The sequence below is a fragment of the Bufo bufo genome, chromosome 9 (assembly GCF_905171765.1).
Source record: "Bufo bufo chromosome 9, aBufBuf1.1, whole genome shotgun sequence".
In the NCBI taxonomy this organism is placed as follows: domain Eukaryota; kingdom Metazoa; phylum Chordata; class Amphibia; order Anura; family Bufonidae; genus Bufo; species Bufo bufo.
This window is the reverse complement of record NC_053397.1, coordinates 173588288-173607356: the sequence shown is the minus strand read 5'-3', so window position 1 is coordinate 173607356 and position 19069 is coordinate 173588288. Positions and strand designations below refer to the sequence as shown.

At 43.3% G+C, this 19069-nt stretch overlaps 1 protein-coding gene across 1 annotated transcript in view; it reads left to right on the top strand.

The window, feature by feature from the left end:
* The first annotated feature begins 2467 nt into the window (after positions 1-2467).
* NEK4 (NIMA related kinase 4) overlaps positions 2468-19069 on the top strand; it is a 60158-nt gene continuing 43556 nt past the window's right edge. Inside the window, exons 1-5 of the mRNA XM_040407715.1 lie at positions 2468-2648; positions 9389-9655; positions 11652-11849; positions 15013-15120; positions 17559-17713. Coding sequence (XP_040263649.1) covers positions 2535-2648; positions 9389-9655; positions 11652-11849; positions 15013-15120; positions 17559-17713 — 842 coding nt within the window. The 5' untranslated portion in view covers positions 2468-2534. The remainder of the gene's footprint in view (positions 2649-9388; positions 9656-11651; positions 11850-15012; positions 15121-17558; positions 17714-19069) is intronic.

The window sequence follows — 19069 nt, the reverse complement described above, 5'->3', positions numbered from 1 at the left end:
GTGAGCTGGACTGCAGAGTGAAGGCAAAAGGGCCAACAAGTGCTAAGCATCTCTGGGAACTCCTTCAAGACTGTTGGAAGACCATTTCAGGTGACTACCTCTTGAAGCTCATCAAGAGAATGCCAAGAGTGTGCAAAGCAGTAATCAAAGCAAAAGGTGGCTACTTTGAAGAACCTAGAATATGACATATTTTCAGTTGTTTCACACTTGTTTGTTATGTATATAATTCCACATGTGTTAATTCATAGTTTTGATGCCTTCATAGTCATGAAAATAAAGAAAACTCTTTGAATGAGAAGGTGTGTCCAAACTTTTGGTCTGTACTGTATATATATATATATATATATATATATATATATATATATATGTCTATCCTGTTACTGGTTGAATGGGATAGTACAGTCGTGGCCAAAAGTTTTGAGAATTACATAAATATTGGAAATTGGAAAAGTTGCTGCTTAAGTTTTTATAATAGCAATTTGCATATACTCCAGAATGTTATGAAGAGTGATCAGATGAATTGCATTGTCCTTCTTTGCCATGAAAATTAACTTAATCCCAAAAAAACCTTTCCACTGCATTTCATTGCTGTCATTAAAGGACCTGCTGAGATCATTTCAGCATCGTGCCATAAGGCAAAAGTGATAACTAAGTGGCTCGGGGACCAAAACGTTGACATTTTGGGTCCATGGCCTGGAAACTCCCCAGATCTTAATCCCATTGAGAACTTGTGTACAATCCTCAAGAGGCGGGCGGACAAACAAAAACCCACTAATCCTGACAAACTCCAAGAAGTGATTATGAAAGAATGGGTTGCTATCAGTCAGGAATTGGCCCAGAAGTTGATTGAGAGCATGCCCAGTCGAATTGCAGAGGTCCTGAAAAAGAAGGGCCAACACTGCAAATACTGACTCTTTGCATAAATGTCATGTAATTGTCGATAAAAGCCTTTGAAACGTATGAAGTGCGTGTAATTATACTACAAAGAAAAAATGTGGGGGATTCAGTCAGCACAACCCTGTATGCAGGTGCACATCGCTATGGCGAAATACATATACAAACGCAAAATACAAATGCAATAGCACTCTGCAACCAGCATTCTGCCCTGCCTCCATGCTGGATGAGGCATTGGTGTACATTTTGGCCAAAGCGTAATAAGCCACTCACCACGTCAAGGTCGCCTCTATGGAGTGGTCCCTAACACTAGTTCCTACCTGTTTATGGGCCATGACAGCCACATAAAGTCCAGGGAATGCAGGTGCAGCATGCACGCCAAACACACTCTGCTTTTAACCCCGTCCGGTGCCATTACAGCTTTCATCGGATTCAGGGATGCAAGTACCAACATGCATGCTGAGCCCACTATATACTTCTCCTGGAGCCAAATGGCTACTGGTAGGTTCTATATAAGCAGACTCAGTTTTATACTGACTTTAAAACCAGCCTCCAGGACAGATTGACTGGTCAGGTGTGCATGACTGCATGGAGATCGCCACGCCTCCAATATATACTACAAAGAAAAAATGTGGGGGATTCAGTCAGCACAACCCTGCTAAAAATACAAACGCAAAATACAAATGCAATAGCACTCTGCAACCAGCATTCTGCCCTGCAGAGTGCTATTGCATTTGTATTTTGTGTTTGTATATGTATTTCGCCATAGCGATGTGCACCTGCATATAGGGTTGTGCTGACTGAATCCCCCACATTTTTTCTTTGTAGTATATATTGGAGGCGTGGCGATCTCCATGCAGTCATGTTGCATGTTGGTACCTGCATCCCGGCGGGGGAGGTACAAGTACAGGTGTTATGTGCTTAGCCTATACTCCCCTCCCCGGTAAAGTCCTTTACCAGTGCTTATTTTATGCTCATAAAGGTGATACACTGAGATTTGTTGATCTACACCAAGTGGAGTATATTTAAATACATTCCATGTATCCTATTATGGATTTTTAGATATGATTTTATACTACAATTACTAATTTTTACTGTCTATTTGTCACTTAGAGACTTTTTATTCACTTTCTGGTACACTTTTACCTTACTACTCAATTAAGAGTTAATTTTGTTCACCACTCTGGCATTGGACGATAAATAAATACTGCAGACCGGTGTCTGGCCCTCTGGCGCCCCCACTGTGCTCCCAGGATATACCTGCAACAGCACTGTAAGTGCCTTTCTTATCTCCTATGGAGTATAGGCAGCAGATCCCCCCCCCCCCAAGGTGACCAGGTTACCCTGGCAGAGGAATGGAGGTAAATAATAATAATAAAATAAAACACCTCAGATGTCACTGGGAAGGGCTCTCTGGGCCGCCCCTGGTCCATACCATTGACACGCTCCTCTTGCATTACCGAGCGTGTCCTGTAGAGGTCACTGTGTTCTCTAGTCCTACAGTGGTAAAGTTCATGCTGTTCTAGCTGTTGGTTTCCGGTCTCCGTTTTCCGGTTGCTTGGTTACCGTGACGCTGCCGGAAGTTGTGGTGAAGAGTGGGGCTCCACGGTTCTACGGGGATGCCGTAAATAGTAAACGAGATGGATGAGGACAAGTTGCGGCCGGGTCTGGACGCTTATAGGATAGTACGAGTTGTGGGCAAGGGGAGCTATGGGGAGGTCAGCCTGGCCTCACACCGAGCAGAGGGGAAGCAGGTAATACGGGGGTAACGGGTCCTGCCATGTAATGTACACAGCTGTGCAGCCTGTATCACTGTGCAATCCTATTCTACTGTTCTATATAGAATCTACACTATTTGTATACCCACAGTGTGTGTGTGTGTATATATATATATACTACAACATCGTCTCACTGCTACATTGCTGATGATCTGCACCTACCAAGTGAGAAGGACCACAGTAAAGTTCATGCTGGGAAATGTAGTTCTCATCAGCTGGAGATCCACAGGTTGGAGACCTCTGCAGTGTCATAGTATACTGTTTATTAAAGTTTGATCTCTGAGCAGGGGCTGCGCTTGCGGCTCCATGGTGTATAAGCATGTCTCCCATTGAAGGTGTAGGTGCAGGTCAGGCGCTGTTCACATTTGTGTTACTCTCTAACCTGCTCTGTTGGTTGATGTAAAAAAAGTAGATAAATATTTCTGTTCTTAGCCATTTACTTTAGTTTAATTTTTGGTTATTACCATCAGGTATCTACTGTGATTTCTGTGACACAAGTGTGAACATCCCAGAGAGAGCTTCTCGGAGATTTAGTCAGGGGCCACAACGCCAAAGCTCGCTGTGTAGCAATGCAACCAATCAAGTGAATGGGGTTGCAGCATGACTCCTAGATTGCCCCAACCCTAGAGTCACCAAAAATCCGTTCAGTTCAGTGGCTGCCCCGCTACACAACCATTCTTAGGCCTCTTTCACACGAGCGTTGGTGTCCGGTGCCCATGCTGTGGACCGCAAATTGAGGTCCGCAGTGCACAGGCACCTTCCGTGGGGCAGGCGCATGGGGATCGCAGACCTATTTACTTGAATGGGTCCGCGATCCGTGCGTTCCGCAAAAAGATTGAACATGCTCTATCTTTTTGCAGTGCGGAGGCACGGAACAGAACCCCAGAAAGCACTCCGTAGTCTTCCGTTCCGTGCTTCTGTTCCGCATCTCCGGATTTGCAAACCCATTGAAATGAATGGGTCCGCATCCGTGATGTGGAATGACAACAGAACGGTGCCCATATATTGCGGATCGGGCACGGGACACCAACGGTCTTGTGCATGAGCCCTTAGGCTACTTTCCCATCTGCGATTTCCCTTTCCGCTATTAAGATTCTATGGGGACAAAACTGAATGAAACAGAGAGAACCAGAATGTATTCCGTTCCATTTGGTTGCGTCCCCATCGCAGACGGAATAACGCAGCAAGCAGCATTTTTCTGTCTGCGATGTGTTGCGGAGGGATCCATTTTCTCTGACACAATAGAAAACTGATCCGGAGTTCATGACGGATCCGTCTTGGGTATGTTAAAGATAATACAATCGGATCTGTTCATAACGGATGCAGACGGTTGTATTATCAGTAACAGAAGCGTTTTTGCGGATCCATGATGGACTCAGTAAAAACTCTGGTGTGAAAGTAGCCATAGCCTTAAAGGGGTTTTCAGTAATAATTACTTTTTATCAAATGCCCTCATCCTGCCTCCTGATACAAAAACGTAGTAAACTGCTCCCCGCCGCTCCAGCCCTCAGTACTGCCCCGCTGTGTCCATGTCCGATCCCTGGAGTGTTTACAAGTGTGGCTGCTTGTTGCCACATCACCCCTGAAGCCATTTATCGGCTGCAGTGGAGCATGTGACCACGTCCATAGTGGTCCGGATGTAAATACTACGGGGACCGGAACATGGACACAGCGGAGGCAGAGCGGCGGGAAGCAGGTAAGCATGAATTTTCAGATTCAGGAGGCAAGCATTAGATAAAAAGTAATTATTACCAGAAAATCCCTTTAAATGTATTCTGGCAGAATTCTGAAGTTGCTCCTAAGCATTTACCAGCAGATGGCTCTCTGTCTTATTAATAGTGAATTATGAGAAGGTGTGTCGCCAGATGCCGAGGATTGTCAAATGTCATATAGCAAATTCAGAAAGGGTACGACCACACGGCGTGAGCGTATGACATAAAAAAGCACCCCATCTTCTAAAATGAACTATAGGGGAAAAACATTGGGGGGGGGGGGGGATTTACCGTATGTATTTTGCGGTCCGCAAAAAATACGGATGACGTCCGTGCGCATTCCATATTTTGCGGAACGGAACAGCTGGCCCCTAATAGAACAGAGCTATCCTTGTCAATAATAGGACATGTTCTATTTTTTTGCGGGAAGGAAATACAGATGTACGGAAACGGAATGCACGCGGAGTAACTTCTGTTTGAAGTTGAAATGAATGGTTCCATATACGGTCCGCAAGGAAGAAAAAAAAAGGAACAGGCACGGAAAGAAAATACGTTCATGTGCATGAACCCTAAGGCTTAGTTCACACCATCTGAGATCCGTTATTTTAGACGGGAAATTCAGTCTAAAATAACAGATCTCAGACGGAAGTAGCTAAAACGGATGCCAAATGTGCGTAACTGAGCAGAATGGATGCTTGAAATACAGGATCCGTTTTTTGTTTGTTTCTGTTCTTCTGACAGATCAGAGGAATAGACGGTGATGTGAACGCTCCATGAGCCAGCTTTCCGTTGTATCACTTTTGATAAATCTTCCCCATTGAGTGTCAAGTTGTTCAAAATGTGTGCACTTGATGACAGCGGTCCCTCAAGTTACAATATTAATTGGTTCCAGGACGACCATTGTATGTTGAGTAATCGGTTCCAAAGCCCCAAAATGTCATCCAAGATAAGAGAAAATAGGGAGATAACTGATAAATAAAGCAAGGAATAGCTGCTACATCTAATACATCTGTTTTACCTTTGGGCTGAGTCTGAGACATTGTGTGTTGAGTCTGGTTTCAACTTACGATGGGTCAGAAAAGACCATTGTATCCTGAGGCCATTGTATCCTGAGGGATCACTGTATTAGGTGCTTCTGTTTCTGTGACAGATGGTGGTGACGCTTGTGACAATCCAATCCTGCGAGGGTTGTCATTCAGCCTTTAGACAATACAGCTGGGATAGAAGCCAGGCCACCGTCCTGCTGCAGATTCACCACGTGTGGTCTGGGAAGGTTGGCTACCAACTCCTTTTATTAGCGCTGTAGTGATGATCCCTTTTCCTCCAGTTTTTCCAGCTGGGATTTATACCTCACGTGCAAAATCCTAAGGTTTACTTCTCACAAGCGACACGGAATGAGTCGGGGTCTGTTCAGGGAAAAATGGCTGGTTTTGCATCTAAGTTTAATCATTTTTGTCTGCAATTGCATTTAGTGTTTCAGTTCAATTGCATGAAGAAAAACGGAAGAATAACAATCTACGTTGCGTCCAGGTGCCTTCAGTTTTTCACGCGAGTCCCATTCACTTCTGTGGAGCCAGGGCTGTGTGAAAAATGCACAATATAGAAGATGCTGCGTTTTTTTTTTTTTTTTCCCTAAACGCAGAGATGATGCGTGAAAAACGACGCTCATGTGCACAGACCCATTGAAATAAATGGTATGTGTTCACTATTGCACCCTGACAGAAAACTCGCTTGTGTGAAATTAGCCCATGCTCCTATAGTTTATTCCCTGCTTGTATGATGTCTCATACACCAAGCACCATCTCCCCCTCCTTGAAGTACAGGACCTCACCCATCACATACCACTTTTCTCCACTGCTTACTGTTCTCCCCCTCCATCTCTGTCTAAAGAGAGATTGTGTTTCACATGCTGGGCAGCAGATACTGAAGTCTTCACTGAGTAGGGGAACAACTAACCAGTCAGGGAGTGATAATAACAGTAATAGATGGCCCAGCAACAAGCCCCGCCCATGCAACAAGCCCCACCCTTGCCGAGCGGCAGCTCCGATCCTCTCCCTATCTGATGCGGCATGAATGTTCTAATGCGCATGCGTGGGTGCCGGCGTGCGCGCTCCTGAGCAACAGACCGGCTCAGAGATGCGACAGAGGAGCGGGCCGTATCCTTTGGATACAGGATACAACTGTGGCACTACATAAACAGAATAATTAGAACATGGGTGAGTTTTTTTTAATGACATTAAATTAGAAAAATGACGGAGGGCATCAGTTGGATCATATGAGATATGATCTTAAAGATGAGAATACCCCTTTAAGACAGCTGTACACACCAGCAATGTCTGTGAGGGAAGATCAGTCGCGAAACCCAGACAGCATCAAAATAAAGGCACAGCACATATCTGGGGCAGATGACGAAAATGAAATATAAAACCTTCTGAGCTACGGTAGCATCATCTTGGGGAGCGTTTGAAAACACATAGAGTGCGTTCAGAAAGTCTTCAGACCCTTTCACTTTTTTCACATTTTGTTATCTTGCGACCTTGTGCTAAAATAAAAAAAAGTTTACATTTTCCACCATCATTATGCAAGCAGTGCCCCATAATGAGTGAAGACAGAATGTTAGAAATCTTTGCTAATTTATTGAAAAGGGAAAAACTAAAATTTTGCATTGAAATACCGAATTTTTCGCACTATAAGACGCACCTAGGTTATAGAGGATAATAAGAAAACAATATTTCCCATTACGCCTCGGGTCAGACCAGCAATCAGACCTCAGATCAGACCCCCAATTACTCAGATCAGCCCCCCATGTCATTCATCAGCGCAAATAAAATAAAGAAAAAAATTACTTACCAAAATGGAAGCGCTTCATTAGTATTTTGCCACTTTGGGCGAAAAAAACTGCGTCTTATGGGGCGAAAAAATACGGTAAGTATTCACACCCTTTACTCAGGACTTAGGGCTGTTTCACATGAGAGTGTGCAGTGCGGGAATCGCACTCCTTGTGTGAGTGTGATCCGCCGGTCTGTACACTGCTCGTCTTGCAGGAGCGCATGGCATTCTACTGCTTTATAGTGCTGTGTGCCTCTGCATGACCTTATTACTACAGAATCATAGTGACATAAAGATGTCGGTATGATTCTGTAGCAATAAGGTCATGCAGAGGCACACAGCATTTTAAAGTATTATAATGTCATGCGTTCCTGAAAGACGAGCAGTGTCCAGAACGGAGGATCGCGCTAAGGGCTCATGCTCACGAACATATATTTTTTTTTCCGTGTCTGTTCTGTTTTTGTGTGTCCTGTATGCAGAACCATTCATTTCTATGGGACAGCTCCTTCCTATTCAATTGAACAGGAAGGAGCTGTCCCATAGAAGTGAATGGGGACACCATACTTGTAATTACACCTACTCACCACTACAATTGCTGCGTCGAGCAAGTAAACAGCAGAGACGGTAGCACTACTTTCTCATTGGACCCCCGCTGATCTGATATTGATGACCTATCCAGAGGATAGGTCATAAATAGTGCAGGGTTTCGCTCTGGTAGATAGGGTAAGCGGAGCAGTACAGAGGCAAAAGACAACTTCTTAACGCAAAACTTCAGTGTTTATTCACACTTGAGGCAAATGCACAAAACAATGCTTTACTTTGCAGTCTTGGTGTTTACTTCACACAAATTGTAAAGTTCATATAAGACAAGTCACCTTGGTGTCAGTTCTGCCTCCAGCAGTCCACGGCAGGCTTTAGAAAGCCTGTTTCCTCGGCCCATGGGTCTCAACCCTCCAGCCTGGCACCGAGCCTCAGATCCCAACACAGAGATCCTGCTGCTGAGCCCAGCTGCCTATTTAAGGACAGCCAGGTGCTGCAAATAAACCTGGACTGGCAATTTAAATCCAGTCCGGTATTTGACCTCACCTGGCTGCAAATTAGCCCAGCAGCACACGCTGGGAGGAAAATACCTGTTTTAACAGACCATTCCCCTCACTGTGTCACAGTAGTAAAAAGTGGACAACCCCTTTAAGAATATCTGTGTTTTGCTCCATTCAGCTTTCCCTCAACCCTGACCAGTCTCCCTGTCCCAGTCGCTGTAGAACACCCCCACAGGATGATGCTGCCACCTACTTACTTCACTGTAGGGATGGTATTGATCTTATTTCTCATATGTTTTACTGAGGAGAGGCTTCTTTCTCGCGTCTCGCCACTCTACTATAAAACCTAGATTGGTGGAGTGCTGCAGTGATTGTTGAGGTTCTAGAAGATTCTCCATTCTACACACAGGATCTTTGGAGCTCATTGGGTTCTTGATCACCTCTGTTACCAAGTCTCTTCTTCCCAGATTGCGTAGTTTGATGGGGCAGCCACTTCTAGGAAGAATCCTGGTTCTTCCATACTTCTTCCACATAAGATGTATGGAGGCCACTCTTACTTTCAGTGCAACAGAATATTTTCTGCAGATCTGTGCATCCACAAAATCCTGTCTCTGAGCTCTACAGGCAGTTCCTATTCATGGATTGGTTTTTGCTGTGATATGCATTGTCAGCTTTGAGACCTTATATAAACAGGGCTGTGTCTTTCCAAATAATGCCCAATCAACTGAAGTTACCACAGGTGGACTCCAATTAAGGTGTAGAAACATCTCAAAGATTATGAAGAAAAAATTGGAGGCCCCCAGGGCTAAATTTCAAGTGTCATAGCAAATTGTCTGAATAATTATGTCCATGTGAAATTTTAGTTTTTGCCTTTTTCATAAATGAACAAAAAATTCTAAAATTATTTTTTCACATTCTCACTATGGGGTATTGAGTGCACATTGATAAGGTAAAAACATTTATTTTTATTTATTTTTTAATTTTAGTACAAGGCCGCAACATAAAATGTGAAAAAAAGTGAATACTTTCTGAATGCACTGTAGGTACTTTTCTGTATTCTGTATAATTGCATAAAACCCCTTTCACTTTTTAGATTTCTTTTTACACATGTATAATTTGTTTTGTTCTAATTCAGTATGTGATTAAGAAACTGAGTCTCCGCAACGCTCCTCGCAGAGAACGGAAAGCAGCAGAGCAAGAGGCCCAGCTACTCTCTCAGCTGAAACACCCGAACATTGTGGCATATAAGGAATCCTGGGAGGGTGAAGATGGCCTGCTGTATATTGTCATGGGCTTCTGTGAAGGTGGAGACTTGTACCATAAACTTAAGGAGCAAAAGGGCAAACTTCTTCCAGAAAGCCAAGTAGTGGAGTGGTTTGTACAGATTTCCATGGCACTGCAGGTACAGTAATAAAAAGTTTGGGTATTTTCTGAACAGTACTTTATTGATTCTTTCTCCTGTTCTGTCAGGGCCAACTCCAAGGGCACATAGTCCATTGGGTGACGGAGTGAACCCCTATCCTTGGCTTTACCAGCATAGATTATGTTTACTCATTCCATAATCGCCGCCCTTATCCCATTGTCCTCTGAAATCTGCCCAGGCTTGCTTGTGGCTGATGCTCGGCCTAGCCATAATGACGATTCCTGGCCGTACTGTAGCTATGCAGAATTTGGAATGCGTCTGGAAGCATGTCGCAGGATCCTTTTCAGGACTGTGACACACGAGTCACAATAAATCCAGCAGTGCTTTATGAGTCGGCCTAGCCATAATGACGGGAGGGAGGAATCTGGCAACTATAGGCCAGTAAGCCTGACATCAATAGTGGGGAAATTAATGGAAACCATACTTAAGGAGAGGATTGTGGAACATCTAAAATCCCATGGATTGAAAGATGAAAACCAGCCTGGGTTTACTTCAGGGAGATCATGTCAAACTAATCTTATTGATTTTTTTGATTGGGTGACTAAAATAATAGATGGCGGAGGTGCAGTAGACATCGCTTATCTAGACTTTAGTAAGGCTTTCGATACTGTCCCACACAGAAGGCTTATCAATAAATTGCAGTCTTTGGGCTTGGACTCCCATATTGTTGAATGGATTAGGCAGTGGCTGAGGGACAGGCAACAGAGTTGTAGTCAATGGAGTATATTCAGACCAAGGTTTTGTTACCAGTGGGGTACCTCAGGGATCTGTTCTGGGACCCATATTGTTTAATATCTTTATCAGCGAAATTGCAGAAGGCCTCGATGGTAAGGTGTGTCTTTTTGCTGATGACACAAAGATTTGTAACAGGGTTGATGTTCCTGGAGGGATACACCAAATGGAAAAGGATTTAGGAAAACTAGAGGAATGGTCAAAAATCCGGCAACTAAAATTTAATGTGGATAAGTGCAAAATAATGCACCTGGGGCATAAAAACCCAAGAGCAGAATATAAAATCAGTGATACAGTCCTAACCTCAGTATCTGAGGAAAGGGATTTAGGGGGTCATTATTTCAGAAGACTTAAAGGTAGGCAGACAATGTCATAGAGCAGCAGGAAATGCTAGCAGAATGCTTGGGTGTATAGGGAGAGGCATTACCAGTAGAAAGAGGGAGGTGCTCATGCCGCTCTACAGAGCACTAGTGAGACCTCATTTGGAGTATTGTGCTCAGTACTGGAGACCATATCTCCAGAAGGATATTGATACTTTGGAGAGAGTTCAGAGAAGAGCTACTAAACTAGTACATGGATTGCAGGATAAAACTTACCAGGAAAGATTAAAGGACCTTAACATGTATAGCTTGGAAGAAAGACGAGACAGAGGGGATATGATAGAAACTTTTAAATACATAAAGGGAATCAACAAGGTAAAAGAGGAGAGAATATTTAAAAGAAGAAAAACTGCTACAAGAGGACATAGTTTTAAATTAGAGGGGCAAAGATTTAAAAGTAATATCAGGAAGTATTACTTTACTGAGAGAGTAGTGGATGCATGGAACAGCCTTCCTGCAGAAGTGGTAGCTGCAAATACAGTGGAGGAGTTTAAGCATGCATGGGATAGGCATAAGGCCATCCTTCATATAAGATAGGGCCAGGGGCTATCGATAGTATTTAGTATATTGGGCAGATTAGATGGGCCAAATGATTCTTATCTGCCGACACATTCTATGTTTCTATGAGTCCGGTGTTGCAGTTTCAGCCAATGTACAAGTCACACTGCGGCCCCTTTTCATTCCTATGGCAGCCCCGCCACACTGCGATTTTTGGTCACACGAAAGGTGTCTCAATCAAAATCTCAATGTAGATGTACCCCAACTCTGAATGTATGATGTGCATGGTTCCAGTGGATACAGCTTTTTCATGCAATGTCCTTATCGTCTACCTTTTTAACTTTTATTTAATTATCTTTTTACAGTATTTGCACGATTTACACATTATGCATCGTGACTTGAAAACGCAGAATATATTCCTGACCAAATCAAACATCATCAAAGTAGGAGACCTGGGGATTGCACGAGTCCTGGAAAGCCAGTATGATATGGCCAGCACTCTTATTGGGACCCCTTACTACATGAGTCCAGAGCTGTTTTCCAATAAACCGTACAATTATAAGGTATGGCCCCACTTGGGACACTATGGCCCTGATGTATCAACAGGGGACAATTTGTAGTTTGTCTTCACATTTGTCTACACTGCGTGCAGAATTATTAGGCAAATGAGTATTTTGACCACATCATCCTCTTTATGCATGTTGTCTTACTCCAAGCTGTATAGGCTCGAAAGCCTACTACCAATTAAGCATATTAGGTGATGTGCATCTCTGTAATGAGAAGGGGTGTGGTCTAATGACATCAACACCCTATATTAGGTGTGCATAATTATTAGGCAACTTCCTTTCCTTTGGCAAAATGGGTCAAAAGAAGGACTTGACAGGCTCAGAAAAGTCAAAAATAGAGAGATATCTTGCAGAGGGATGCAGCACTCTTAAAATTGCAAAGCTTCTGAAGCGTGATCATCGAACAATCAAGCGTTTCATTCAAAATAGTCAACAGGGTCGCAAGAAGCGTGTGGAAAAACCAAGGCGCAAAATAACTGCCCATGAACTGAGAAAAGTCAAGCGTGCAGCTGCCAAGATGCCACTTGCCACCAGTTTGGCCATATTTCAGAGCTGCAACATCACTGGAGTGCCCAAAAGCACAAGGTGTGCAATACTCAGAGACATGGCCAAGGTAAGAAAGGCTGAAAGACGACCACCACTGAACAAGACACACAAGCTGAAACGTCAAGACTGGGCCAAGAAATATCTCAAGACTGATTTTTCTAAGGTTTTATGGACTGATGAAATGAGAGTGAGTCTTGATGGGCCAGATGGATGGGCCCGTGGCTGGATTGGTAAAGGGCAGAGAGCTCCAGTCCAACTCAGACGCCAGCAAGGTGGAGGTGGAGTACTGGTTTGTACTGGTATCATCAAAGATGAGCTTGTGGGGCCTTTTCGGGTTGAGGATGGAGTCAAGCTCAACTCCCAGTCCTACTGCCAGTTTCTGGAAGACACCTTCTTCAAGCAGTGGTACAGGAAGAAGTCTGCATCCTTCAAGAAAAACATGATTTTCATGCAGGACAATGCTCCATCACACGCGTCCAAGTACTCCACAGCGTGGCTGGCAAGAAAGGGTATAAAAGAAGAAAATCTAATGACATGGCCTCCTTGTTCACCTGATCTGAACCCCATTGAGAACCTGTGGTCCATCATCAAATGTGAGATTTACAAGGAGGGAAAACAGTACACCTCTCTGAACAGTGTCTGGGAGGCTGTGGTTGCTGCTGCACGCAATGTTGATGGTGAACAGATCAAAACACTGACAGAATCCATGGATGGCAGGCTTTTGAGTGTCCTTGCAAAGAAAGGTGGCTATATTGGTCACTGATTTGTTTTTGTTTTTGAATGTCAGAAATGTATATTTGTGAATGTTGAGATGTTATATTGGTTTCACTGGTAAAAATAAATAATTGAAATGGGTATATATTTGTTTTTTGTTAAGTTGCCTAATAATTATGCACAGTAATAGTCACCTGCACACCAGATATCCCCCTAAAATAGCTAAAACTAAAAACAAACTAAAAACTACTTCCAAAAATATTCAGCTTTGATATTAATGAGTTTTTTTGGTTCATTGAGAACATGGTTGTTGTTCAATAATAAAATTAATCCTCAAAAATACAACTTGCCTAATAATTCTGCACTCCCTGTTTTTGTGTAAAGGTAATAGGCAGGATGCTGAATCTCCTTAAAGAGACCAGTCCTGTATGGAGATTTACTGGAACTACTCCAGGGTAAGGAGACTTGGCAATGCTCTATGGCAGGCATCCTCAACCTGCGGCCCTCCAGCTGTTGTAAAACTACAACTCCCACAATGCCCTGCTGTAGGCTGATACCTGTAGGCAGTCTGGGCATGCTGGGAGTCGTAGTTTTGCAACAGCTGGAGGGCCGCAGTTTGAGGATGCCTTCTCTATGGTAAAAGAATATGCAAAGAGGTATCTCAATTCACTGAGATTTTATAATATAGAACACCAAACAACAAAAATAAGTCACTGGGAATGTCAGACTATTCAGACCATGGGGTGTCCCAGTGCGTGTCCCCCATTGAAGATCTCCTCAGGGGACCACAATAAACATGACAGGCATGTTATAATCCTAGTTCGAATTGATGATAAAATAAACTAGACAAAGAAATGCTCCACAGATGAGCAGTCCCAGGATGGGTGGTCAAATGATCAGGGCAATCGGTACGTCCCTTGCATCCAGGTCAAGATAAATCCTCCAAATACTTCCAGATGGGGAGATTGGTTCTTAGGTCCTCTGGTATGAATCCGATGTTTTAAGATACAGGGAGGGCGCTGGTATTATAAGTCTGCATCTTATGTTGGAGATTATGGGTTATAATTATGTCCTGTTTTTGTGGATGGTCATGAATCAGTCAAAGCACTTTTTTGACTCTACATTTGTGGCTGTGGACGATATTTATCGTAGGGGACCTTCACCCCCCTTACCTGTTATTAATTATAGTCGTGACTATTGTATGTATCAATGGTCTACATTTCCAGTGACTTCTTTTGCAAAGAGGTATCTCCAAAAAAAAGAGAACCATCTCGCTATCGTCACCTCTAGGAAACGGCTCCTTGTGAGTGAAAATCCGACTTTCCACCAAGCCTTGGAATATTCCCTTGTCATGTTTCAAGGCTTGATGGAAAGTCGGATTTTGACTCCTAAGTAGCCACTTCCAAGAGGTGGTGCTAGCAAGATGGTTCTCTTCCTACCTCTTTGCATGTACAGGTAATAGTCTATACGCCAGGTTTATAAATGGAGAAGTAGAGAGCAGTTGAGTTTTTGAGAATTTCCTTATGGTGAATAAGATCAAAAACCATCTTGCTCCATATGAATTCCCAAAAAACGGCTGGATTTTTGAAGTTGAATTAGCAGGAGAAAAAAAATAACGTTGGCCCAGCGCACGCTATTGATAAATGTATCCTAAAATGAAAAGAACAGAATAGTCATAGTTTACTCCAAAATAAAGACAAAATCAGTTTGATAAATGAGGGCCTATATTTTATTTCTATTACTTTTTTCCCCTGTAATGAAACCGTATTTTTCTTGTACATAGTATTTTTATGGATGTGTTTCTATGGTCATAGTGTGCCTGGAACCAGGTTACCTCTTGTTGCTTCTGACAGCCTTTAGACAGTAGTAATGAATGCCTCTTAACTCTATGATCTTGCAGTCTGATGTGTGGGCCCTGGGATGCTGTGTGTACGAGATGGCGACTCTAAAGCACGCCTTCAATGCCAAGGACATGAACTCTTTAGTGTATCGGATCATCGAAGGAAAGGTAACTTCTAGTACTGTGCTTAAATTTACACTATTTTGTTAATTTATCATATATACAGTGGATATAAATAGTCTACACACCACTGTTAAAATGTCAGATTTCTGTGATGTAAAAAAAATTGGACAAAGATAAATCCTTTCAAAACTTTTTCCACCTTTAGTGTGACCTATAAACTGTACCACTCAATAGAAAAACAAACTGAAATATAAAAATAAAATAATATAGTTGCATAAGTGGGCACACCCTTAAACTAATACTTTGTTGAAGCACCTTTTGATTTTATTACAGCACTCAGTCTTTTTGAGTCTACATCTTGACTTGGCAAGATTTGCCCGCTCTTCTTGGCAAAAACACTCCAAATCTGTCAGATTGCGAGGGCATCTCCTGTGCACAGCCCTCTTCAGATCACCCCACAGATTTTCAATCGGATTCAGGTCTGGGCTCTGACTGGGCCATTCCAAAACTTTAATCTTCTTCTGGTGAAGCCATTCCTTTGTTGATTTGGATGTATGCTTTGGGTCGTTGTCATGCTGAAAGATGAAGTTCCTCTTCATGTTCAGCTTTCTAGCAGAAGCCTGAAGGTTTTGTGCCAATATTGACTGGTATTTGGAACTGTTCATAATTCACTCTAGCTTAACTAAGGCCCCAGTTCCAGCTGAAGAAAAACAGCCCCTCGGCATGATGCTGCCACCGCCATGCTTCACTGTGGGTATAGTGTTCTTTTGGTGATGTGCAGTGTTGTTTTTGCGCCCAACATATCTTTTGGAATTATGGCCAAAAAGTTCAACCTTGGTTTCATCAGACCATAACACCTTTTCCCACATGCTTTTGGGAGACTTCAGATGTGTTTTTGCAAAGTGTAGCCTGGCTTGGATGTTTTTCTTCGTAAGAAAAGGCTTTCATCTTGCCACTCTACCCCATAGCCCAGACATATGAAGAATACGGGAGATTGTTGTCACATGTACCACACAGCCAGTACTTGCCAGATATTCCTGCAGCTCCTTTAATGTTGCTGTAGGCCTCTTGGTAGCCTCCCAGTCCAGTTTTCTTCTCGTCTTTTCATCAATTTTGGAGGGAGATTCAGTTCTTGGTAATGTCACTGTTGTGCCATATTTTCTCCACTTGATGATGACGGTCTTCACTGTGTTCCATGGTAGATCTAATGCCTTGGAAATTATTTTGTACCCTTCTCCTGACTGATACATTTTAACAATGAGATCCCTCTGATGCTTTGGACGCTCTCTGTGGACCATGGCTTTTGCTGTGGGATGCGACTAAGAAAATTTCAGGAAAGACCAAGTAGAGCAGCTTAACTTTATCTGGGGTTAATCAGAGGCACATTAAATGATGGCCGGTGTATGCTGACTCCTATTTAACATGATTTTGAATGTGATTGCTTAATACTGGACACAGCTACATCCCCAGTTATAAGAGGGTGTGCACACTTATGCAACCACATTATTTTAGTTTTTTTGTTTTCTTCCCTCCACCTAAAATATTTCAGTTTGGTTTTTCAATTGAGTTGTACAGTTTATAGGTCACATTAAAGGTGGAAAAAATTCTGAAATGATTTATCTTTGTCTCATTTTTTTACATCACAGAAACCTGACATTTTAACAGGGGTATGTACACTTTTTATATCCACTGTGTGTGTGTGTGTGTGTGTGTGTGTGTGTGTGTGTGTATATATATATATATATATATATATATATATATATATATATATATATCCTATAGATAGGCTGCACATATAGTGCTTACATCAAAGTCATGAACATTGTGCCATTTGTACGGATGAAAAAGTTGAGAGCAAAAATGCTATTTTAAAGGGATTTTCTGAGATGCCGCGGCCTTCTCTCAGCTCACCAAGCACAATGCAGTACATTTTATAGCGGCTGTGCTTGGTATCGCAGCTCAGCTCCATTGAAGTGAGCTGCGCCTAGGCCATGTGACCGATGAAAGTGACATCACATGGCCTAAGGAAAGCTGCGTGCCTTCTTAAACTGCTGATCGGGTGTCCAGAGGATAGGTCATCAGTTAATAAATCTCAGAAAACCCCTTTAGTGTCCCAGTGGCCCCCTCAGTTGCCTGACAGTGGCACAAGTAGCCTACTACTTAAAACATAGCTGGCTTTCCCATGTCAGCCCCATAAATCTGCATACTTAGATTAACTGAGTTTAAGTGTTTACTGCCAAGGCTACTTTCAGACCTCTGGTTTGAATTCCGGCAGGCTGTTCCAGCAGAGAACAGCCTGACTGAATTCTCCAGGAATGGCACTGCCAGATGTGGACAGAATGTCCGCTGGCCCCATTAAGAACCGGCCTGAGCGGCCATGCCGGAGATTCACATTGTGGATGTATCTTGCCACGGTCAGCAAGTTACGCCTGGTGTATATATCAGCCGTGTAGCACTGTTATCTTTTTCTCCTTACTTTCCAGCTGCCTCCAATGCCTAAAGATTACAGTAATGAACTGAGGGATTTGATTGGAACAATGCTGAGTCGACAGCCGGAAAAGAGACCAACAGTAAGGCAGATACTAAGAAAGCAATTCATCAAGCAGCACATTTCTCTGTTCTTACAGAAATCAAAACAGTAAGTAATAATGTGTATTGTACTAATCTTAATTTATGTCACAAGGTGTGAGGAATATGGATTATTGTTCAATGTCAGCCATGTTCCCACACCAGTCATCTGCTGTCAGATAGCAGAGGTAATAAACTCCACAGCGGGGCCCTGCTTCAAAGCCCAGCCAAATGGCAGAGAACTTCTTGCAGGCCACCTTTGTTTACAATTTCTCACCTCCATTCAGCCAGCCAGGAACCCAGCTAATGGAACAGGAAAAAAACTCTCTGCAGGGGTCTAGGCCATTCCCCAGTTCAATGAACATTATAAGACATCATGGAACCGGCGATTCATAAGGAATTAATGAATCACCCGCCCATCACAGACATAAACCAGAATACATATTTTTGTCCCTGTGGCCACGATGAACAGGCCCATGTAACGGTACCATGCTTGGACTCTACTGGTAGCCGGAACCCAGGCAGACCCATTGGTCCCAGAACCACCTCCCTGCGACATTCTGGTTTGGAGCCATGAGCCTTAACCGGTTTTGTGGCTCATTTGCTGCGAGCCCCAGCAGAGGGGGAGTGGACCCCTCCCAGAGGCTGGGAGGGGCCGGCTACAGGTTAAAAGGCTTGTTCCAGCAAGCGGGCGTGTCTTTTCTCTGAAGGGAGGTCACATCGTGCAACCAGCTGACATCCCTGCTTCCCATGTGAATACAGCTAAGAACTTATCACAACCCAAAGAACTCATATACCTGGTAAACTGACCTTTTTGTTTTGCATAGCCCTGTTTGTACCACGCCATCTGTATTTACCACTCAGACCACTGTATATATTTTCTGTGTATATTGTGTTATGTCTAGTGACCGCTTAAGGCAATTAAATATATAATTTAATCTTGTGCTGTTCTGGTATCTCGATCACGAATCCCCACGTCCGTGTTTCGGCCTAGTTATACGCTACTGCGGGTTGGTTTCTTATCATATATAATCCTGTTAGCAGACCGGGCTTATATCAAACAAGAAACTGGTGTCAGTATACTCGGGGTGAGGAAGCGCTGTTTCACTGGGGCAGTGAAAAGGCTCCCTCAGCTTGTTGCCTCTCTGTGTCCGTGTGGACAGGAAGAGTCTGTGAACACTGTACCAAGCTGACCTTACCTGCTCCTCAGGGACGGCGTAACGTCACGCCTTGGTAACCAGTGACTATGCCGTATCTCGCTGGCTCTAGGTAGTTGACATCCAACGTCAGTCGGGGTACGGTATTCGTCACACAACGTCCCACACATCTGGTGCTAATGGCTTGTAATATACTGAGGACAGACCCAAACTGCATGGGGTAGTAGAGAGCTGGCAGAGTGGCTGCATGCTTATTCTTGTGAGCTGTC